The sequence below is a fragment of the Nansenia antarctica genome (assembly GCF_963989245.1).
Source record: "Nansenia antarctica genome assembly, chromosome: 3".
In the NCBI taxonomy this organism is placed as follows: domain Eukaryota; kingdom Metazoa; phylum Chordata; class Actinopteri; order Argentiniformes; family Microstomatidae; genus Nansenia; species Nansenia antarctica.
Window position 1 is genome coordinate 12,350,085 of NC_137688.1, and position 24,933 is coordinate 12,375,017.

The 24,933-nt window shown below is 46.0% G+C and overlaps 1 protein-coding gene across 1 annotated transcript in view; it reads left to right on the forward strand.

Annotated features, from left to right (window-relative positions):
• The window catches only part of kdrl (kinase insert domain receptor like), a gene marked incomplete at its 5' end in the record, with an annotated part of 55,056 nt that overhangs the window by 1,440 nt on the left and 28,683 nt on the right, over positions 1 to 24,933 (forward strand). Inside the window, 10 exons of the mRNA XM_080526926.1 lie at positions 12,047 to 12,161; positions 13,615 to 13,817; positions 16,002 to 16,129; positions 18,858 to 19,008; positions 19,241 to 19,377; positions 19,608 to 19,776; positions 19,987 to 20,113; positions 20,432 to 20,601; positions 22,351 to 22,504; positions 24,724 to 24,838. Coding sequence (XP_080383052.1) covers positions 12,047 to 12,161; positions 13,615 to 13,817; positions 16,002 to 16,129; positions 18,858 to 19,008; positions 19,241 to 19,377; positions 19,608 to 19,776; positions 19,987 to 20,113; positions 20,432 to 20,601; positions 22,351 to 22,504; positions 24,724 to 24,838 — 1,469 coding nt within the window. The remainder of the gene's footprint in view (positions 1 to 12,046; positions 12,162 to 13,614; positions 13,818 to 16,001; positions 16,130 to 18,857; positions 19,009 to 19,240; positions 19,378 to 19,607; positions 19,777 to 19,986; positions 20,114 to 20,431; positions 20,602 to 22,350; positions 22,505 to 24,723; positions 24,839 to 24,933) is intronic.

Below are 24,933 nucleotides of genomic sequence, written 5' to 3' on the forward strand. Positions count from 1 at the left end.
CAAGTCTTTGTACTTTTTTCCCATAAGTATACAGGATGAATGAATAAATAAAGAATAAACAAATTAGGCCTAGACTACCTTCCTCTCTAACCTCTAGACTACCTGACCTCTAACCTCTAGACTACCTGCCTCCCTAACCACTAGACTACCTGCCTCTCTAACCTCTAGATGACCCTAGAGGTGCCATAGGTCTTGTTCAAATATGTAGAAATGCAGGAAATTAGCTTTAAATTGCACAAAAAACCTATGGCCTAGCTAGCATGCTTGCTCATTAAAATCAGTAACATTTGAGAGCTAGCTTTCAATTTAACTGAATAAATGTGATTGATGTTTCTAGAGATCTGTACTGATATGGTAAAACAAATCAAATATGATTCTCTCCTACTTCCAATGATAACCTTTGGTGCAATATGAACATGCGGCCACAAGATGGTGTATTTTAAACCTGGGACCTTGGGGATGAATAGTTTGTTATTGTCAATAACCAATTCCCATACACACCTTACCCTTAACATTAACCTTAACCCTAGCCTTAACCATAACCCTACATTTAGGACAATTGTTATGAGCAGCAATCAAAAACAAACCACCTTGAACCACCACACAACCTGAACATGATCCTTCTTGGATAATATGTAAGTAAACTACTGCATACATCAATAGACTTCCCAGAACCTCAGTGCCACTGTGTGAGAAAGGGGCTTTTGAAAGAGACATATCGTTTACACTCCATATCCACCATGGTCCCTTGGTCACCGGTGAGGGCAGGGCCTCCTCCTTGAAGAAAGTCTTTGTTGCTATAGTACTGTTCCTTTTACTAAGACCTTATTGTTGAACCAGAGGAAAGACCGCAAGCTGCTTGTATAGAGTGGGTCAGCGCCTCGTATTGTGTTTTGAACACCAGATTCTAAAATAAAACGTCTTAAAACCTACTCCTTTCAGCTCTCAGCTTCCAGCAATTGTTCCAGCTGGAGTCTTATCTAGCTGCCCTCCTGGCCCAAGGGGAATGTGCCCAGCTCTGAGGACTGATCATACAAATTAACATATCATACAGTACAGCACTGAGAGGGTCACATTAGGTGGAATGGGGCACGGCATATGACCACACAAATATAGGCTACTTGCCTGGTTTCTTACTGTACATGGATACAATTTTGAAAGACATTTGTTTTTCAGTGTTCCACAAAGTCAGTTATGTATAGAGCCTCTTCCTCTTTCTCCCTGTTTTCTTCACAGTGAGATGTGTCCCAATATTTATTCTGCGCAGAAAAGACAGTAATTATTGCTTCTTTTTATTCCTTCCCTTAACAGAACTAAAAGCCCTTGCATCAGTTGAGATCATTTCTGTGGAGTTCCTTATTGCAACACTGCAAAACTTTCCTCTGTTCAATATTAGCGGAAGAGGACGTACTGTACATGAGGAAAAATGTGTCTCCACCATATTTGACAGATGAGGTGGTATGCTGTGGCAGTTCCTTTTTTCCTTCACACTTACTCTTGCCATCACTCTAGTACATCTTTGTTTCATCTTTCCACTTTCAGACCTTTCAGACCTTTTCCCATAACTTTGCAGGCTCATTTAGGTACTTTTTAGAAAACCATAACCTGGCCATTGTGAATAATTATTCGGTCTTCCACAGTAGTCTTTTCATTGGCTTACCAGGGGGTTTGCCATTTCTGATCTCACCAGTGCTTTCTTTCCTTTTAATCAAACTGTTGTTGTTTCTATGTTTAAGGTTTTGGCTAGGTTTCTGATATGTCTGCCTCATAATGGCTTCCCTGAATATCATGTATGTCTTTTTGGCCTTCATGTTGACAGACACCAATAGCCGACTCCAAAGGCAAAGCCTAGAATCAATACAAGACATTTGCTGCGTTTGTAAATACGCTCTGGAAATCTGATTACCACTCATGGAATGCCTCTTCTCCAAACAAATTACTTGCTCCCTTTATGACGTTGAACCCAGTGTACACTTTGGCGCTCTCAGAGCGAATTTACGAACGCAGCCATTGAGAGCTCTCTCATGACTGCACAATTAGACGGAACACACCTGATGAACCAGAATAATAAGCTAATTGTCCCATCACTTTTGGGTACCTTGAAATAATGGGATTATGCATAGACATTTTTGTAATTTCTGATTGGTGGAAACAATATATACACAAATACCATCAGATAAAAGCTGATAATCTACTTTCACCACATAACAATTGTTTGATTTCAAATCCCCCCTCCCAAAAAATGCTTTACTGTCCCATTACTTACGCAGGGTACTGTAATTGTAACTGTAATTTCTTTTTTAGACAATTAAGCCATAAAAAGTCATAATGAAATACTTTGAATAATAGATTTGATGAATTTGATGAATGATCCTAGGGTTGAATAACCGTAAACGGAATAGCCCTCTGTTTCTCATGTAGCCTCTATATTATTTCTTTTATGGCAACATTTTGCCATTTACTGTTCCATAGTGCCATGTTCAGGATACATTCCTCCCATAGGCCTAGCTGGTGTGGACTGTTACAGCACATTCTACAAAATGACTGGTTCAAGTCATCATGGTGTAAATGAGCGCAGAAACGCACACTGACACTGATAATGGCATGACTCCAACAACTCCACCTTTATCAATTGTTTCCCATGTTCTCATGTACCATATCACCATGTTCCCACTGCAGGGGAAGGAAGAGTGCTGTTCTTCACAGACCAGAATGGGCCGCGGCGGGCCTCCTCGCCTATCAGTTAATTGACCATGATGGAACACAGCCCATTTTTGGATCCGCTGACGTTCAAGCCCTCAGATTGTTGGGTCCTGAGTTCTGATACGGGCGGAAAGGTGAGGCAGGATGTTCTTATTTACGGTACCTGCCACAGAGAGCTGCCAAACACATTTGTTGCAGCGATTAAGGAAAACAGTCTGCAGCACATCCACACAACACGGGGCGCTGCTAAGGGACAGAGGGCTCATGGAGGGGTTATTTACATTGATATAAAAAGCTCCATATCCTGTCTCCAAGGTTATAAATAAAAACAGCAAATATTTATTCTAAGTATTTGTAGCGATACCTTCTATCAGATATGACAATGATTGTTTATGTTACCTCCACCTGTGACGTGGCCCGAGACAAGATAAGGTCTAAGATTAGGCTGTACTGGGTTTAAATCATGTGGATTATGATGCAAGTACGGTAATTAAAAAATGTATAGCTAACACTGCCATAGGCTACCATGTATAATCACAGGGTGACTCATTTGACCTGGGCAACTGAGGGCTTCTCAGGTTCATGCATATTAAAATATTTCAAGAATTTGAATTGATTAATGTATATACTAAAGTCGTACTACATTTCATTATATCAGTATGTCTATGGTCTGATTTCCATTCCTTCTCCTCCTCTGCAGTTAATACTTATTGTAGACTACAGTTTACGCAAAACCTTAACCGTAATAATGAGGTCAAGTTAGTCAAGACATATAAAAATGTAATGTTCAACTAAGCTGAAAATGAAAGCCATTCAAGAGCTGCTGCACATTGTCACTGTAGTGTAGTTTGTCCTGAGCAAGTGACGTTGCGTCCTTCCTCTGTTTCTCACTATAAAGCCTCCCACCGCGTGGACTGCAAGCAGTGCTGAGGACGGGACGGGGGCGGGATGTGACATTCTCTCAGACACTAACAACACGTGCACATGAATTAGGCCACACTAAGCATTGTGGAGGGGAGAGATGGTTTGCTTTGTTCTGAATTTAGTTGAGTGTTCTTTAAGCCAAGGCTTTTGTTGTTTTCAAAAATAACTTTCAAGAATCAGGCACTTATTGCAACGCTTGTTAACATTCCAAGAGAAACGCCGCACGGTCGCACCTGCCCTGGGGGACTTGACTTCTCATCTGCCTCTTCAGTTGCAAATTCACTGTGCAGCGAAAACAGCGCAGGAGAGCTCTGCCGCTAAACGCGCAGTGGGATACGTGGAGAACTGCTGATTTCTTTCACTTTCATCAAAGGACTTTTTTGGGGGATTAAAAATTGCATTTGAGATCACTTGGTTCCAGCCAAGAAAGGGACGATTTATTCCATTATTTTTGGAACCATTATCTGAGACGTATTGATACTCATCCAACTATTTGGCTCGTTCTTTGGATTTTATTGGGGAATCATCTGCGGATGACAGAATGTCCCCGTTTAACTGCGCGAAGCTGGCAGTTGTTCTCTTTCATTGCATCACATCTGTCAGCGGTAAGATCTGTTACATGTTTATCCAAGGGGTTTATTACTTGCCTACTTCATGAAGACCGCTAAATAATATTATATTTGTGTCATTTAGGGTAAGCTACTATTTTGGTGATCTGTGTGCCTGTGTACCTATCCGGTTTAACTGAATAGATATCTGAGGCTTCACTTTAACGAACTACTACAAAAGTATTTTACTATTCAGTCTTTTGGTTTTGCCTATGTTACTGGTTTGAAGAGACTAATTGAATGTTTTGGAAAGTGCGCTGATGATGATCAAGTTAAAATTCTGAATTCCGTTTGGCTCTTGAATTTCCCCCAAATTGTTCATAGAGTGATCGTCAATAACCGGGTTTATTAAAACATCCTAGGTCAAGAATCGGCCAAGCCCAATTAAGAGCCTATACAGGTATGGACCGTTGACACTTTTAGTGGTGCAGTTCTAATTGTGGCCGGTAGAGGTAGTCTCTCTCCATTGAAGTGAAGGGGTCATTGGGTATTGTGCTTTACCTTGTTGAGTTTATTGCCTTGGCTGTTACTACTTTAGTAATTGTTACTAATTGGGCTGATTAATTTCACTCATATTGTTAGATATTGGGGGAATTAAGGATCTACGTTGATTACCTGCATTATCTGATCTACAGTGAGTATTGGTAGTCATCATCTCTCGCAGGTCTGTTATAGATAACTTTCCTTCATGAAGGGGTGAAATTAATTTCAAAACATAACCAAATGTTTTCAGTTATGAAAAATATTTATCTCAGAATTGTTATCATATAGATCAACAGAGTGAAAGGTTGTTCACCATCTTGAGAAGAGAATGTGTGGTTTACAAAAGAGAGTAAATTGTTATTACTTGGCGTCTCGATAATCTTGATGCTTCGCCACGAAAACAAAATGCAGTATAAAAGGTGGATGTTCCCCCACATTGTGCTACACAGATAAATGTCTTCCTCCCCATGTCAAAATAAACAAAAGATCCAAACAGAGGAAATACTACCCCCCCGCCCCTGCCCCCCACACACACACACACACACACACACACACACACACACACACACACACACACACACACACACACTGTCCCCCCCACTCCCCTGCCACTTGTTCAGTCTTTAGCTTTGTCTACAATGTTTCCAAGTAGATTTCCTTCACTGTCCACAAGCGGAGCGTGGGAAAGACACCAGGAGGAAGCGGACAGAGGGCCAGGAGGCACCCTGGAATTGTTCTGGCCAGCAGAGGTCACGGAAATATGACACGCTACCTGAGTAAAGATTCCTTCCCGGAGCTCCTTACGCTCACAGTCAACTCCTGATGTATGTCAAGCCCCCCCCACCTCAAGACAATGGCGGGGAGGAAGGGAAGACCATTGTTTCTCTGTAGTGGCGGCAGTATGGTAGAGCCATTAGCCTACCGGTAGTTACAAATTGGGGTCTTAAGACAAGAGGCAGATGTGGAGAGGTTTGTTCATTGAGGCAGGTAACACAGAGATGAGGCATGTGACTGAGAAACGACTACGTTTGATTATTACTATGGCGATGCTACTGGATGAGGCAAACTATTTTGGGGGGAGTTCTGAAGGTTTTGGCTGGGTTTGCAAGGTAATGCTAGAGATTAGTGAAAGAGTAGACTATGATAGGTCCTTGACATTTGTAAAGCATACACTGCTCTCCTGGTCATGGATGACCCTTCGTTTCCCTTTAGGTCTTTCTTACACATTTAATTAGCACATTCCCGTTTGTTGAATTTTGTTGAAGATGAATCTAATGTAATGTAATGTAATCTAATCGTATCTGTTACTTCAATAACAGAGATGTAAGGACATTTCTGTCCAATAGTTGTCCAATAGTTGGCTTATTTCACGATTAGCACATATTTTATTTGGGTAATATACTTACTTATACATGGCTGCTTTTGATTTGGCACAAGGCTGGAGTCCAGTTCTCCTCCACTCCTCCAGGCCGCTATCTGAGGCCTGATGCCCCCCCCTCCCCCCCCCCCCTCCCTTCAGCACTCTGCCCAGTACCATACTTTTACTTAACTGTTTATCTTTTGTGCGATCACTCTGGCACAGTGATACGGCATGTTTACTGGTAGATTAGGACTGGTGTAAGGTTTAACCCTAAAAAAAGAGAAAACCTAAAGAGCTTCTTTTGATTGCATAACTTCACATTAATGTGAGCAATACAGCACCTGTCAATCTCAGATGTCCTCCCACTTTAAGATCACATTGGTTGGGACATTAGAACAGGTTCAGATGAGTCTTTATGGTTTACTCACATCCTGGTCTCCCACGCCAGAGTTAGCGGAGAAGGAGAGGACAGTAGGCTACGCTTGATCATGAATCAGTGACTGAACCATAAAAATGAGGGGGTTGAATAGAGGTAAAGGTTGGGGGGAAAAAAACCTGTTAATGGGAAGCTTGTATTTTGTCAGGGTGGAACATTTGACTGGCTTTAACCACAAAACCACAAGTCCGAAACCGAGGGGGAGAATTGAGAAGATGAAATGCTAGTACCTTACCCAACAGCGCGCCTCCCTGGTTTCACATCTCTCTTCATTTGGTTTCCTTCTGCATACAACCTGTTCTAGCAGTCAGACCCTAGTGTCAAATGGTCCAGTGTGCCTTTTGAAGGCTGTTTCACTGGGTTAAGGAGTTAATGTTCCAGTTAAGTTGCTTTTAAATGTTTTTGGTGGACACTTGAGATGGAGTGGAGAATGTGAGGGATAGGGAGAGGTCAGCCAAGTGCACTGGGAGCTCATCCCTCACCGGCGGTATGTCTGTGTCAGTGTCAGTGCAGGCCACACACCCATACACCCACACACACACACCCACCCACACACACACACACACACACACACACACACACACACACACACACACACACACACATACAGTACACAAACACACACACATAAACACGTACATGTACATACACACACACACACCCACACACTGACACATACACACAAGTATCTCTCTGTCTCGCTGACGGAGTGTGTCCAACATCGCCACCAGCGTGGTGTTATTGTACTGTGAGATATTAACAGGCCTGTTGCTTTTGGTAGGGTCCAAGTCTTACCTCTTCTGTGCTTGATGGATTCTTGGACTGGGAGACTTTTAACAGCCCAGCAAATGGACTCAGACAGTTGAACAGGGACGTTTTATATTGAGGGGTGTTCTGTTATTATTGCCGTGCTTAACTGGGATGATAGGAGTTAGGAACATCCCCCCCTATAAGACATATATTATCTCTAGGTCTGAGCCCAGCAATATATTTTCTTTTAACCCTGCATGAGATTTCAATTTCAAGGAGCTTCTGTCCGCTGGACACTCATAATCTCACTTGTTATGGAACAGGAATCCTCCAGGCTTAGCTCCAGGGAAGACCTTGTAGAATGGTAGTTATGCAGGATATTCCTCTTGTTAGCCAAGCTCTCCTCCATATAACCTGGAAAAGCTGACTGGCCACCCATATTGACCAGATGTTCCAGTATGTTGCTTTTTTTAGGGGGAGACTGGGGCATTTTGTCTCCAAATCTCTATAGACTGATCTACGGCTAATAAAAAAGTCACTCTTACTGTTGTCTTAACCTTGTTGTTGGCCGAGTTGAGTGGTTTCACTGAGAAAGTGTATTCCAACACATGAGAAACCGTAGACCAACTGTCCAGTTAGACCAGCGGTAACAACTTCATATTTTGGCAGGTGGTCCCGACTGTTGTCGAGGGCTTCAACTCTCTCTTATATAAATCTGCCACCAGAACGCCTTGTGAGTTTGTCTCACTATTTGTCTTCCCTGACAACCTCGACCGTCCATAAGACTTCAAAAAGGTTTCATTAACTACAGAACAAAACGTTCTGGCAGCACGATGGCTGTATCGTCACAAGGTGATGCGTCGACAGATGTGACGGGTTACTGGGCAGGTTATCCCCCGACACAACCACACTCAGTCATTATAATACACCAACAGTGAGCCAGTAAGCCTAGACATGATTAATGATACATTTCATGTTTTATGGGAATTGTGCAGCAGTGACAAGGATTATCTATCTTCTTATCTTCTAAAGCACTTTGAATTGCCGCTTGTTGTGTGAAAGGTGCTATACAAATAAACTTGCCTTGCCTTGGTTATACAACCAAACAAAAATGTGATGTCATAGAACAGGCATTAACAATGCAACTTGATTTGATCATGTGCCAGTGAAAGGCATCGGCCCTGAGCAGGGGGGGGGGTACAGGAAGGCAGCGACCGTGTTGGTGGCCAATGACTGATGACAACCGTTGGGGCTGCTGTTGTGTTGCTGTATCCATGGACACAGTGCACCGAAGATGACTCACCAGCCTCTGACCTCTCTCTTCTATAAAGGGGTGACCCCCCACCCCCCACCCAACACCCCACACACACAGACACCGTCCTTTTTGTGCCTTTTGTTTTCGCTGTTAGAATTACAAAGGAATGGAGTGGCAAGGTTAAACGAGGGAGTCATTATTCCGTTATTGTTGTTTTCGCCTTGAAGACCCAAAAAAGATCCTCTCCCCTCACTCCCGAGGCAGCCTTATTGGTCGGTACGCGGTGGTGGGACGGGAAGCGCAGGGAAAGCACTGGGAGCTGTGTACCAGCCGCAGATGAGGGAATTCCGTACATTATGCCCCGTACTTCAAGGGTTGTGACTGGGGATTTCCTCCCTCACACAGTGACAGTACAGTCATCTGGTAACTGAGTAATGACATTTTATTACAATATCACCCACGGGGTATTGACAATCTACTGCCAGACTCAGCAGGCTCTCTCTCTCTCTCTCTCTCTCTCCTTCTCTCTCTCTCTCTCTCTCCTTCTCTCTCTCCTTCTCTCTCTCTCTCTCTCTCTCTCTCTCTCCTCCTTCTTCTCTCATTCTCTATTTCTCTGTCAGTTCAGCAGTTTTTCTTTTCCCCAAGGACAAGACTGGTGGAATAAAACAACACAAACAACTATTTTGGGGTTTGAAAAAGGTACTCTGATTTCCACGACTAAAAACAGCAACATGGTAGTTGATTCAACAAACCGTCTAAAGTTGGAAATTTGTTTGGTCCTCTCGTTTGTTCCCTCAGTCTAAATATTTGCTTTTAGTTTGCCTGACCGCAAAACACGTCATAATAGAATGTGGAATCCAGCATAGCAAAAAAAAAAAAGAAGCAAGTCTTTATTTCCTAGGAGTGTACCAACCGCAAGTGTTACAAAACGCAGTGTCCTGCACTGCTTCTCCTTTTTCGCACAGGGTAAGAAGAAGGACTCTCGTATGAGGTCCCAGATAAACCCTACACTGATGTCGTCGGCTGGAGTTCCACTTTGATAACTGGCACCGGAGGTATCAGCCGACTGAGCTAAAAATGGCAACTCAGCCAGCGGAGAGCTGCTCCCTCTGTTCCCTTCATGCCTGTCCTCTGCTTAATGGCTCCTAATGAAAACCAGCCAAGGGGCCCGAGCCCTGAACCACCACAACAAGTACCATTTCTGGCATTTTTCAAGCGTTCCGCTAGAGGAATGTAGCACACACAGCTGTTCAGGGGGTGTAGTGGGTCGGGCGGGGGGGGGGGGCTGCTGAGGTCAGCACTGGGCAGGCATCAGGGTAGGTGGGGGTTGGACGGCGGGGGGTGCGGGGGGCGCGGGTGTAGAGAGACAGGGATGGGACGGGGGGCATGGGGGGGTCTTTTTAAGCCCCTGCTGATCCATCCATCTGTAGTTTGTTACAGAGAAGAGCGGGGAAAACTGGCTGGGTTTAAGAGATGAGTTTCCCTCCAGTGAGGTGCTAGGTCAGGTGTGTGTGTGTGTGTGTGTGTGTGTGTGTGTGTGTGTGTGTGTGTGTGTATGTAATAGATATCAGCAATAGACTCCATCTAGGAACTCATCCACGTCCAAACAAAAACACACTGTAGGCATATTGTGGGTGACAAATTAGGTTGTGACTTATGAAACATAAAACATGTGAACAACTTGAGCTAGTTTGTACAAGACATACATTTTTTAAGTGCACTTCAATGATGCTTTTTGGGGGGCCAATATCTAAACAGTGCTATCAAACTGAGAGTAGTGAGGACTGTGTACAGTATCATACTGTGAGAGATGTTTTAATCACTTGAAAAAACCTGAGCCACATCCCTTCCCCGGCAAATAACCTTGGACTATTAAACAATGATGTTACAACATTATGGGAGGAAGTTGATATTGAGTGCCAGCGTTGGCATCGTCAGTTCATTCTTGGCCAACAGCTGTTCAAAGCTCCACAATGAAACAAATGGAAACTCTATAGAGTGTGTGTGTGTGCGTGCATACGTGTGTGTGTGCGTGCGTGCGTGCGTGCGTGCGTGCTCGCACGCGTGCTTGTGTGTGTGTTTCTGTCAGATAGGGAATTACCACATCCATAGTGTGTATTTCTATTGTCTTTCTGGATACTGTATCATACAAATAAAACTTTCCCTGAAGACATTCACACTTAAAGAGAAACCTGAATAAAACTGGGCGACTGGGCTAACCGCACAATGTCAGTACACAAGCTGCTCAGGGAGTATAGAGTCAAAAGAAGGAAATCACTTATGAGACTGTCACACCTCACGGACAGCAGAGAGAATGACAGTGCTTCCTATGCTGAGTGCCGCGCACTGGGCCTATCATCAGCTTCAGTTGGCTGGAGACCAAGAACTGTTGAATCCTTTAATCCTCTCTTTCAGCCACCCCTTTCCTCCCTCTCTTGTCTCTCCCTCTCTTCACAACACATGTAATAATAGCATTGCAGAGAGCTTGAAAACAAGGTCAGTTGTGAATACAAAAGTACAATTTGCCCCCCCCCTCCCAGAAAAGTGAGTGTGGGGGGGTGGGGGTGGTTACGAACAGAGGAAGAGAGTTCAGTACCCGTCCGAGCTCGATTGACTGATTGATCTGGAGGAAACGTATTGAGGACATGTAGTGTGCATGTACTGTAGCGGGCTCATCTGGGTCTGCCCGGTTCTTCCCAGTTCTGACAAAGGTGACCTCTCAGGCTGAGGGGCACAGCTGCCTCTCCATACCCCCCCTGTCCCCGTCCCCGTCCTCTACCTCACACCCACTCTACTCACACACACTTACATGTAGCTCATCACTACCAGACCAGACCGGACCAGTATCCATCGAGCAACCTGCCCTCCCCCCCAGACTGCACCGGAAACAACACTCCCCCTGCCCCCCCCCCCCCCCCCCACCTCGCCCCCAACCCTGACCCCTTCACAGCAGAGAGACACTTACATAAGAGTCAGAAGCAGACCAGCACACAGTGAATGCACGGGGAGAGGGAGAGGGAGAGGGCAAACACAGTGAATGCACGGGGAGACGGCAAACTCAAAATGCATTAGTCACAAACACCAGCTGCTAGAAGACAGTCTAAGAACACTATGAAAGTGACACTGTAAAAGGTTTAGTGGGGGGGGGGGGGTGCAGATTTGTGTTAGCTAGACACTGCCTGAGTGTGTGTGTGTGTGTGTGTGTGTGTGTGTGTGTGTGTGTGTGTGTGTGTCTGTGTGTGTCTGTGTGTGCCTGTCTGTCTGTGTTAGCTAGTCACTAGGGACTAGGCTCTCTCTGAGTGAGTGTGTGTCTGTCTGTCTGTCTGTGTTAGCTAGTCACTAGGCTCTCTCTGAGTGTGTGTGTGTGTGTGTGTGTGTGTCTGTCTGTCTGTCTGTCTGTCTGTCTGTCTGTGTTAGCTAGCCACTAGCCTCTGTCTGAGTGTGTGTGTGTGTGTCTGTCTGTCTGTCTGTGTTAGCTAGCCACTAGCCTCTGTCTGAGTGTGTGTGTGTGTGTGTGTGTTCTGCAGGACTGGTAGAGAAAGGGGACGTGGTGAAGAGAGAGAATGGAACAGCCCCCCTGCTGCTGCCCTCTGGGGACACACACCTTACTCGTGCTGGGAACCAACTCATCCTCGTCTGCAGGTACGACACACACACACACACACACACACACACACACACACACACACACACACACACGCACACACACAAGCTGATACATCCACAATGAACCCAACACATTTCACCACGTCATTTATTATGTTCAATCCCTTCTGACGGTAGAGGTGCTTAACCTGTAGAGAGTAATAAAACTCCCCCTGCTATAGCTGTCATCAAAACACAACAGGTCCAAGCCCCCCCCCTCCCCTCCCCCCATCCCCGTCCTTTATTAGCTGAGGGTCAGGAGGTGAATGCTGCTGCAGCTCCAGGTGCTCCAGCCTGCCCTCTGGACTCCATCACAGCAGCAATAAAGACGCAGATCCCAGCTCCATTAGACAGGGAGGCCAGTGGAGAGATGGGGGGGCGGGGGGCGTGAGAGTCAGACCAGAGAGGCCAACAGGCCTGTGACACCGCTAGGCAGGAACCAGTGTGGTCCCCCCCCCGTTTATCAATCTGTCCTCATTTCCTCAGGGGGGCAGGCGGGAGGACCCCTGTCTGCGGCGTACACATTTGTTAAGCATTTAGAGAATCTTGCATCATTTTGTAGACACGCCAGGAATGCTAACCCCTGCGGACCCCCCGTCCAATGCAAACGCTTCCCTACATGGCCATGTGTTTAAAAAGCCTGGCCGATACGAGGCTGTTTCTGGGTCTCTGGGTCTCTGGCCGTGGACGAGAGTTAAGAAGTGGCTTGACCCCGTGGTGCTGTAGGCAGTGGTATGCGAGACATGTTTGAAGGTCCTCTGGGATCGCTTTAATGAGACTTTTAACATCAGGGACACTGTTTGGAAGTATGTGTTATTTGCACACATCATCCCAGGGAACCGTGTTCCCATGTGAAAGTTCCCAAGTTATCAGATGACGCATGATTACAGGAACGGTCTTCAAACACTTTCACAAATAAACATCTTTTGAGAAGTCCTGAGAGGAGAACTGAACCAACCAACCTCGCTGGCAACCGCAACGAATGATGGTGTAACACTTGGAAAATACATTCCCCTTGAATGACAACAATGCAAAATGATTCAATACTTAGTTGTCCTGAGAATGTTCTCAGTATCTTAAAAAAAACCAGAGAAAAACATCAAGCTTGGTCCAAGTTAGCCTCAGACAATGATTTAGATATCACTATTGGTTTTCCTCATGTAATAAAACATTCCCCAGATGAAATCTTAAGGACTAGTGCCTGCTGGTGACATTTAAGTGCAGCGTTGACAGCATAAATCAACCAAAACAATGAGGCATTTGGCTCTGTGTTGACATGATGACCCTGGGGGTGATGACCCAGCGCTCTGGCTCTGGTGGTCGAAGGGGGGGGCAGGGGCGGGGAGGGGGGGGGGTTGTGTAATGTGTTAGTGATGATACGCGCAGGAAGGTGGCAGAGCCTCTCATGTGGACCCTTCTTCTCTGCCTCTCCTCTCCTGTCTACCGTCAGGGGCTGGGGCCAGCTGCTCTGGAGGCTGCCCTGGCGAGACATCACCTCAGACGGGGTGCGGGTGGAGGAGTGTGAGCCTAGGGTCCACCCCCACTGCAGCACGCTGACGGTGAGCCACCTGAGGGCCAACGACACAGGCCTCTACAGCTGCAGACACAACCAGGAAGCTCACCACGTCAGCGCCACCTACGTCTATGTCAGAGGTGAGACCTGCGTCCTACTGCTGAGATAGGGTCGTGATATAGACATAGGGGAGGGGGTGAGATAGGGTCATGATATAGGGGACATATGTATAATGAGATAGGGTCATGATATAGGGGACATATGTATAATGAGATAGGGTCATGATATAGGGGACATATGTATAATGAGATAGGGTCATGACATAGGGGACATATGTATAATGAGATAGGGTCATGATATAGGGGACATAGGTGAGTTGTGAGATAGGGTAATGATATAGACATTAGACATAGGGGAGGGGGGGAGATGGGGTAATGATATAGGGGACCTAGGGGAGGGGATGAGGACAGTTTGGGAGTAAGAACATTGAACTGTAAACCTTGAATCCCAGTACGTAGAGTATGGCAATAAAACGTTGATATACGTGGTGATATACTTAATTAGAATTGCACTGTTGATTCTAGCTCTCTGGTCCACAGAAAATATGTTATTTCCAGTACTCTATGTGAAAGAAAATTACAGTATGTGAGAGGGTTCCTGTTTGTGATTAAACCAATGCGTGTTTTTATTGACTTTCACACTGATTAGATCATTTCTCCCTCTTGATTTGTTTTCTTGTTTTCCTTGTACAAATAATTCCCTCTACGATATGTGCTTTGGGGGGTCTTCTAAATGGGCCAACACCTAGGGTACAGTACAGTGCAGTATGGTGTAAACTGAGCCAACAAATATAACAGCACTGAGTGTCTCTGAGTGGCCCAGGGTAGGGACACGGTCACTGAGCACACTGACGTGTTCCTGCAAGCCTGATACAAGACCTGGATGCCATCCAGTCCTGCAGGGAGAGAGAAAAAGAGCAAGAGAGAGAGAGAGAGAGAGAGAGAGAGACAGAGAGAGAGAGAGAGAGAGAGAGAGAGAGAGAGAGAGAGAGACAGAGAGAGAGAGACAGAGAGCGAGAGAGTGAGAGAGAGAGAGAGAGACAGAGGGAGAGAGACAGAGGGAGAGAGAGAGAGAGATAGAGACAGAGAGAGAGAGAGTGAGAGAGAGAGACAGAGGGAGAAAGAGAGTCAGAGAGAGAGAGAGAGAGAGACAGAGAGAGAGAGACAGAGAGAGAGAGAGAAAAAAAAAGAAAAAATACAGAAATAAAGGAGAGAAACCTAACCCTCATTTATCCTGCAACAAAAGCCACAACTCACCCTATTTGTTAGAAGGGATTGCTTTTTGTAATTACAAATATATGACTACATACATACGTAGTGTTTCATTGTTAGGGAGCAAGAGCCAGTCAGGTCAGAAGGAACAGACAGAGGAAGGCATTCCGCCGGTGCTGGGGCCGGACTCCTTGTGTGGAACAGGGAAGGAGAGCGTGATTGCATCGGAAGCCCTGGTCATTGACTATTATTTCCTGCTCCGGCTTCTGGTTTTCCAGACTCTCCTTAAGCTTCACACGACACCGCTTATGGCCTCTCCAAGTGACGGCCCAGCTCTAGTCCTCCCTGAAACCTGCAGGGTCTCATTAGATACCAGGCATTCTGCATGGTTGTGATATTCCTGGCACGATCTTTAACTGGGGCAGTGCAGAACGAGACTGGACTCTCCTTGGCGGAGTGCTGCTAACCTGCTAACCTGCTGAGGTCCCAGTCTGATGGCTTCCTGGCTGGCCCCCCCGCCTCCCCCTCCCCCCCCCCCCCCCCCCCCGCCTCCCCACTGGCTCTCTGACAGCCCCATGTTTAGTCTGACCAGACCCTATTCAAAGCCCTTCGGGTGTTTATTAGATCATTTTCCATGTTTGTTTTTAAAATAATAGTCCCTTTATCACACCGAAACAGCTCGACCTCACACAAATCACCGGAGTATTTGTGTAACCATGACGTTTTCCCACAGCAGGTCTGTGAAGTGGCAGGCAGTCAGAGAGGCACGCAACGCCTGGCCCTGTTGCTGTAGCTCTCTCTCTCTCTCTCTCTCTCTCTCTCTCTCTCTCTCTCTCTCTCTCTCTCTCTCTCTCTCTCTCTCTCTCTCTCTCTCTCTCTCTCTCTCTCTTTATCTCTTTATCTCTCTCAGATTATTATTAATCTAAAATGCATTGAAATGACGGGTGTTACTCTCTAGTGTTGAAACAAGGAATACAAGAGAATGAAGTTTTTTTTTTTTTTTTAAATGAAGTTTCTAAATGATTTCTTCTTTTCTCCTAATTTGTTTGACAGATCACCAGCATCCTTTTGTGGAGCAGCATGACCCGAACCCGGACACGGTGTTTACATACAGGCATGAGACCACCCTAGTAGTCCCCTGCAGGACCACTTCTCCTGACCAGATCGTCTCTTTGGAAGGGGTGAGGCTTTTTACTTACTATCTTTAAGCATCATGAGACATAATATTTGTGTAAAAAAAAACAAAAACAAAAACGTAGTAAACACTCAGGTACAGTGGGGGACATAAGTATTGAACACATCAACATTTTGTCCAGTAATTTTTGTTTATTATTTCCAATGAGCCTATTCAAGTGAAATTTGCACCAGACTTTGGTATTAACTCAAACAATCCAGACCAAAACAAATCTAAACATTAAAGTCCATATGTAAATAAAGTTATGTGTAATAAAGTGGAATGAAACAGGAAAAAGGTATTGAACACACTAAGCAGTACACCACAGCAAAGAAAGGCAAGGAACCAGCTGAAAACCATAACTAATTAGGAGGCAACTCTACCTCCAATCTGTGCTAATTAATGTCAGCTGGGTTAGAATACATTGATGGGCTATAAAAGGTTTTTGTTACCAAGATGCCACACAACAAACATCTAATGATGGGTAAAAGCAAAGATCTGTCTCAAGACCTTCGCAACCAGATTGTTGCAAAACATGAAAATGGAATTGGCTACAGACATTGGGGGAATTATCCATAAGTGGAAGCAACATCACTCCACCATCAACCGGCCACGCACAGGAGCTCCTCGCAAGATTTCTGATCAGGGAGTCAGAAGGATAGTAGCCATAGAGCCAAGGACCAGTAGGAAAGAGCTCCAGAAAGACTTGGAGGCAGCAGGTACAACTGTGACAGAAAGGACAGTAGGCAATGCACTCCACCACCATGGCCTCTGTGCACGCTCAGCCCGCAAGACTCCACTACTGAAAAAAAGACATGTTGAAGCTCGTTTAAGGTTTGCCAAACAACATTTGGACAAGCCAGTAAACTACTGGGAGCATGTACTCTGGTCAGCTTTTTGGCTGTCACACAACACACCATGTTTGGAGGAGAAATGGCACTGTATATCACCCGAATAACACTATACCAACAGTGAAGTTTGGAGGTGGAAGTATCATGGTGTGGGGCTGTTTCTCCTCTCGTGGTACTGGCAGACTTAATATTATTGAAGGAACAATGAATGGAGCCATGTTCAGAGAGATTCTTGAGATGAACCTGCTGCCATCCACAAGGATGCTGAGGATGAGACGTGGGTGGACCTTCCAGCAGGACAACGATCCAAAGCATACAGCAAAGGAAACTCGCAATTGGTTTCAGAGAAAGAAAACCAACTTGTTGGAATGGCCCAGTCAATCACCTGACTTAAACCCAATTGAACATTTGTGGAAGCATCTGAAGATCCAGATTCAGAAGAGGGCCCCCCGCAATCTTCAAGATTGAAAGACAATCTGTGTAGAGGAATGGGCCAAAATCACACCTGAATACTGTGGGCGATTAGTTACTTCACACAGAAAGCGCCTTGAAGCTGTCATTACAAACAAAGGCTTTTCCACTAAGTACTGAATTCATTTCAGTTAGTGTGTTCAATACTCTTTTCCTGTTTCATTCCACTTTATTACACATAACTTTATTTACATATGGACTTAAATGTTTAGATTTTTGGTCTGGATTGTTAATACCAAAATGGTACTGGACAAAATGTTGATGTGTTCAATACTTATTTCCCCCACTGTACCTCAACCACTTCAAGCTTCACTTCTGAGACTTGTCAGAGTTTCTCACAGCGTTCAAACAGTAGCCCACTCAAGCATGCGGAAATGGACAGGGAACAGTGGCCACGCCGAGGGAAGCTCAGGGCAGAGGAGGGAGTCATCCTGTCTGCTTCCTGTAAGGACAGGAAGGTGCTCCAAGACAGCTTTCTCAGAATAGCATCTCTATCTAAATTTAGGCCCCCTGTTTTAAACATCATGTCCAGGAAATGCAGCTAAATAAAAAACAACAACAACAAAAAAAACTATACAAACCGTGTCCAATCAAAAGAAACAATAGGTAAATGACACTCCAGAGATTATGTTTTTTTTTCTTTTTTAAATACAAGATACCAATAGGAATACTCTCTCAAAGCAGTGTATGGTACGGATCGCCAAACTACCCGTCGTCTTTTACGACAACACGACAACCCCGCCCTATAAATGATGTGCAGTGAACAGAGCGGCCCTTCTGCCTCACGACACAACGGTGGCCGCGCTGCCCCCCTTCAACAATACTGAGCTATGTTTGTATTCACAGGGCTGATATATGACCGTGAGGCACGACGCCCTGCCGTAGACAAACATGTCTTATTCAGATAGCACAGATAGTGGCTGTGTGTGTGTGTGTGTGTGTGTGTGTGTGTGACCTTCCTGCTAGTGGAAGATCTATGGCATTCCTCTTCCCTTCTTCCCACTTCCTTCCTCTTCCCTCCTTCCCTTCTCCTCTCCCAGGCAACATACTTGGCCTGAGTACAAACACTAACAGAAGGAGTTGGCCACAATACGTACGTCCCCCCTCAGAAGTTCAAACAGTGCTTCGTACATCACTGCATGGACAATTGCAAAATGGTTACACTTCATAAGAAAAAAAAACGTAACAACTCATTAGAACTCTCATTCTAAAATGGGAAAGTGAGTCACCTTCAGCTGGTAGCGTTGGGAGCGTCGGGAGTCTCCATATCAAACAGGATTCGCTGCACATAATACTTCAACCGTCTGATTGGCTGAGTGATCTTGAAAGAACACGTCGTTAGGAGCGTGACTAGAGGTGTACTAGTCAGCCCCTGGAAGTCAAAGGCATCTCTCTACCCGTCTCTCCTCTCAGGTGCCTCCCTTGTCAGAGAAGATTAAAGAGGTGCTGGACTGGGACCCCAGGGTGGGTTTCAAGATCCACAAGAAGGACTACTACCTCCTAACCTGCACCACCCACGTCGACGGCCAGCCGGTGAAATCCAGCTACATCCCTATGAAACAGAGTGAGTCCTTCTCTTTTACCATTGAGCTCAAAGAGACCTGGAGGCTACAGTGGAATGTGGTTGTCACAAACTTGTCTACCATCACCCTCGACAACCACCGTGGGTTTGATTAGAATGTAGGATGTCAGAAACTCTGAATGTGCTGTTCCACTTCGTTATCAAGGCATACTCATATTCATTATATGCCTGTCTATATAGTACCTTTTTTTCTGTGCCCTCTGCCTATTTCAAGCTAACATGGTGAGGAACGTGAAGATCAACCCAGAACGTGTCAAAGTGTTGGTGGGAGAAAAGGTGGTCCTCAACTGCTCGGGAGATACGACCTTCAACGGGAGAATCCAATTCACTTGGGAGTTCCCCAAGAGGGTGGTGAGTTCAACGTCATTCAAACATCACTGAAAGTGGACAGGTTGCCAGTTCTTAAAGCAAACACTAAGTTACAAAGCAAACAACATTTTGTTGCTATGCAAATGAAGTCTTTTTCTTTCTTTTTAGATTGATTGTTTGATCGATGATTGACACAGTGGTGTTCCTTGAGAAGAGATTCAGTATTGGGAGTTGTTGATTGGTCCCCACTTGTGTGTGTGTGTGTGTCCCAGGGCAATCGGTCCCATTCCGAAGTTAAGACGAAGGACGATCCTGGTACTCTCGTCAAGATGAGCAGCATCATCGTGGTGCCTAACATCACCATGGAGGACAGGGGGGTGTACAGGTGCACAGCTTCCATCGAGTACAAGAAGCACGCCACAGCCAAGGTCATGGTCTACGGTGAGTGTTTCAGGACACTGTGGTTAAAGGGGCAATCTGGGATTGGTACATCACTTTGATGTCATTTGAATCCCAGATTCAAGCAGATAGCAGAAGTCCTTGTTATGGGACGGCAGAAACACCAATGCATTTAGACTAACATGTTATTTTCTTTGATCGTTTGATGGTCTTTTTTGACGGTGTCCTCATTGGCCCTCTGTCTTATTTCAGAACACCCGTACCTCAACGTTTCCTACAAACACGAACGTCTCAGAACAGTGGTGGCCATTGAGGGTAAAAACAAGCTGATGTTTGAGGCCAAGGTCAATGCACTGCCACCACCAAACATAGTCACATGGTAAGACTCACTGGGTTTAACTACAAATGATATGCTGTAATTACACTGTACATTAGTCATTGCTTTGCGTAGTAATATGTTATGGTTTATGAGTTGGTTTATGTTGTTATACTAGTGGAATACGGACTGTTCCTTAATCCACGTGAGTAACTAGTAACACATACCGAGTGCAAAGTGCAATGCATTACCAAGTGTGTTAATGTTTAATACAATGTTGTTACTACAGTAATTACATTGTACTACGCAGGAATCGGGGGGGACTTAATGTTAAAAGTGTTTGCCGGAAAAAATTTCTGAGCGCGTACGTTTCTCCATCAGGTATAAGGACGGCGTCGCCATCAGCGAGAACTACACCTGCTACGAACAGTCAGGCTACAACCTCGTCATCAAGGACGTGAAGCTGAGGGACGCAGGGGTCTACACCATCGCCCTGGGCAACACGGAGAAGAGACTCTACAGGGATCTCAACTACACTCTGGAAGTCTGGGGTAAGGTCCGCATATTATATCCCCCCCTGAAATGACTGGTGATCCGGAGGAAATGAAGCGGTTCCCTGACTTTGGGACACAGGCTGCCTTCGAGCACTTTGGGGTTCTTCCCCCCCCCCGGTGGAGCGTGCAGGACTGCAGGTAGCGGCTGCAGTATGAGAGGAATTCGGGGGGATTGTTGTTTCCAGGGCTGGATTGACGTAGCCCGGGACAGCTGGTGTTGATTAGGGGAGGCTCTTTTGAAGGGGCTTGGCGGGGTGGTGTGTGAGCAGCCTGAGTGCTGTACACTCTGCACGCAGACCTCAGCCTCTCTCTCCACCCCCGCCCCCCCACCCCCCGCCACCGCCCCCCTAGGCCGGGGCATTTATTTACATCCTCACCATGTGTATATACAGTACAGCTCATGTAAACAATGTGTTCTGTGGATGTATCTATGCGGTTCAGGAAAAAACAACAAGCGTTGGAACAGATAGATCCTAATTATGTATTCACAGTACTTTCGATGGCCGTTAACACCGGCGGTTGTATATGTTGGTCGCATATTATGGTCTGTGATGTTGTGAGCCTTTTGCCATTTAGCGCGTTGGATGGGAGAGTTTGGGTGCAATCTGCTTGCCATTAAAACACTGTTGAGGAACACATGCGCCAGTCAGATAGTACTTCGAGCTGTCTATGGGGGGCCGCAGAACGCATCCCAACTATTTCCATTCCGTTCTCCGCACATTACCCAGGAATCCCTTGGCCGTGCCAAAGTGTAAGGCCTCGGTCCTCTTCTGTCCCTTCCTCCCGCCTCCCGCTCCACGCCACATTATTGTTCTTGGATAGACAGAAAAATGCGACTTAGTGACACAAACAATGGAGAGAAGAATCAAGCGAATCCTGGTAACAATTAAGGGAACTATTTTAAACATCGTTCATCAAGTGTTTGAAGTCGGCCCAGTGCTCCAGATCGTCAGTGTACTCCGCGGGGCCTGACTGGAGGACAGAGCTGAGAGAAACCATATCACAACTCAGCCTTTAGCCCCTCGCTCTCTCACACACACACACACACACACACACACACACACACCACACACACACACACACACCACACCGCATGCACACACACACACGCACACACACGCACACACGCACACACTACACACACACACACACACACACCACACCGTACGCACGCACGCACACACACGCACACACACACACACACACACACACACACACACACACACACACACATCACTTTGACTGGAGAGAATGATTAACTGATGTGTAGCATTCCCTGCTGAGGTGGCAGTCAGTCAGTCTGGTGTTGATTACTGCGTGCTCTTCCACACTGCTGCAGAGCCTGGTCCACTGGTCTGGCCATACACACACACACACACACACACACACATAGACACACACACACACACATAGACACACACACACACATACACACACTGAGCCATGGCCCACATCTGCTGGGACGCACTGATGGACAGCCCCAGGGTAGCAGAGCATGCAATCAGTCAGCCATGTTCAACAACTTCCCAGCGTTGACTAAAGGATAACTGTCAATAGCATCTTTCAATGGTTATTCATCATCATGACTGAGGAGCTTCGTTATAAAGACATTATGGCCTCCAACAAGGAGGCAGGTAGTAACCATCGATGCAACAGTGTCTTATTTATTGTGTGTGTGTGTGTGTGTGTGCGCGTGTGTGTGCGCGTGCGTGTGTGTGTGTGTGTGTGTGTGCGTGTGTCCCACAGTGAAACCGACGATCTCAGAAAGAGAGGTCCCAGTGGACGTGCAGCCCTACATGTTAGGCAAGGAGCACCATCTAACCTGCACCGCCTATGGAGTGCCTTTACCTGACGTCACATGGCAGTGGCAGCCATGCCACTCTGACCCCGCCCTCAGAGAGTGAGTCACCGCCCTGCCCTGGAAAGCACCCGGGGAACCGATCATTAACCAGACAACAACCTAATTGTCTTTGTTCACCCATCTGCCCCTTTTTAACCTACCATTTCTGTCTTCTACTAATTGTTATTAATGCAACAGAATACTATTTTGTGTATTTGTTTTATGTCCTTTGTACTTCCTCTTGTTCTGTTTGTTAACACGAAGAATGTGTGGGTCCAGGATGAGTCATTAGGCACACCCTCCAAGCGCTAGTGTCAATTAACCACGGATCAGAACCATCTGAGTCACCGGGGCTGCAGTTTCAACACCGCGGTAACAGTTTCTGATCACAGTTTCAACAGATTCAGAGTTTCATTCAGAGAACACAGAGGGAGGGTTTTCGTCATCCTGAAATGATGAGGATGCTTTTTTTTTTTTTTTTTGCAGTAGATAGTAATCTCTGGCTGTATGAATGAACATGATGCATAAAGCAGATGAGCACATGTGTGCACATCCTGGTTCTGTTCTGGAAGAGACTTTGGGTTCAGTATCTTGGAGGGACACAGAGCTCTGATGCTGTCACAGTTGTGGGGACCGGGGCTGGCCCAGGCCCATCCACACACACACACACACACACAGAACAGCATCTCTTCGACTTGAGTCTGGACTTGATCAGAACCACCGGGTCGGCCTGGGGCTCCTCTTCTTAAAACAGGCCAAAATACGGCACATTTATCAAGGAAATGCAGCCCCTGAAATTCCCCCCACTCATTTGTGAGAGTGAGAGGATTAGTGAGTAGTCTCCTACTCCCCAGGCTTTTATAGGGCGGAACAGCACAGTGTGTATCAGAGTGACTGTGTGTATACTGTAAATGTCGGCCTGCCTGTGAACCTTCATAAACAAGATGAACATTCCCTGAGAGCCAGAACCCAGCCAGTGACAGCAGGGGTCCTGTGAGTCGTAAGATCAGGCAAACAATGGCCCCATTACTGCAGGGAGGTTATCAGGACCCAACACCGCTAGAAAAACAACACTCTCGAACGCCTCACAATGGGGGAACTAAACTACGTTACACTTCGGGGCGGTGTAACTTGACAAGTGCCTCTGTTAATTATCCATAATTATTTTTGTTTCCCCCCCAAAAAAACACTCCCAGTTGCCAAATTTGTGACAGAAATAATGGCATAGGGTCAGCCGTGTCGAAGTGCCCCTTTCTGCAGCTCTATAGATAATCAGCGCTGGCAATGAAAACAGTGGCTCATAAAAGTGTGCTCTAAAAAGGCCCGGGTTTGTGAACAGCTAACGAGGGAGGTGAATCAGACAGAAGCCTGCTGGGAGGCAAATTGAGGCGAATGTTTGTTTTATACAGTTCATAACTCCATTCAAGTAGCTGTCACTGCAAATTGACCACTTACCATTTCAAGATCAGACCTTGTATAAATCACGTCCCCTGGTTATGGAAGAGTACGTCTCAGATAGTGGTGAGGTCAGGGGGTTGGTGAGGAGGGGTTTGGAGACGGGGAGAGTGTGAGGAGGTAGTAAAGGTGGTGGTGGTGGTGGTGGTGGTGGGGGGGGGGGGGGGGGTGGTGGTCTTTTATTATCAGCGGGGTGAGAAGTTATCAGCTGTCCCTTGTTGACCCACCAAGGTCTGGGGATCAGCCTTATCTTCTCTGGCCAGAGCGTGGGGGGGCTTCCTGTGCGAGGTGACGCATAGCCTGGCCCTTCCTGTCACGCTGCCGTTTCCTCCACTCCCTCTCTTCTCATCAGGCTGATTGTTCCCCTCCACAGGCAGGCAGGCAGGCCGGGAAGAGAGGAGAGGAGAGGCAGACCTTTGTCTGGCTTTAACAAGCCAGAACCAATACAGCCTGGGCGGCCTATACAACTGGACTGTAGATGGCCACACAGAAGCCATGGTACCAGTTAGAACTTGTTAGGACCCAATTCCCACCATAGGGATATTGTACATGGCCAAAGTGAACGATTCTCCACAATCTCTCGTATTACAGTATGACTGTAAGATAAAGCTGCATGAAAGCCTTGGAATTTCCTTGTGACTACCGCTATAATGTTCAAAGATAAACTATATTGGACTGTATACTGTATAGAGATACAGAAAAATTACAACAAAAATGTTTTATACTGTGCCAATTTTAAAAGTTGTGTTAGTTGTGCTAAGGAACCTATAGGTATACAACATCCATCTCGTTGTTTAATGAGTCTCATTTTCTTTGTCTTACAGGTGCGTTACATACACTGAACCAATCCCAGTCCAGATAGATGACATGGGAAACTATTCACACAACTGGATCAAGAGTGTCAGCAACAAAACTGAGCTGCTGATAGCAAAGAACAAGGTACATTGTGTTTTGATCACATATGGATTATTAACAAATGTGACTGAGACTGAGAGACAGTGATATTGCAGACTATTGCACAAATAAGTTAAACT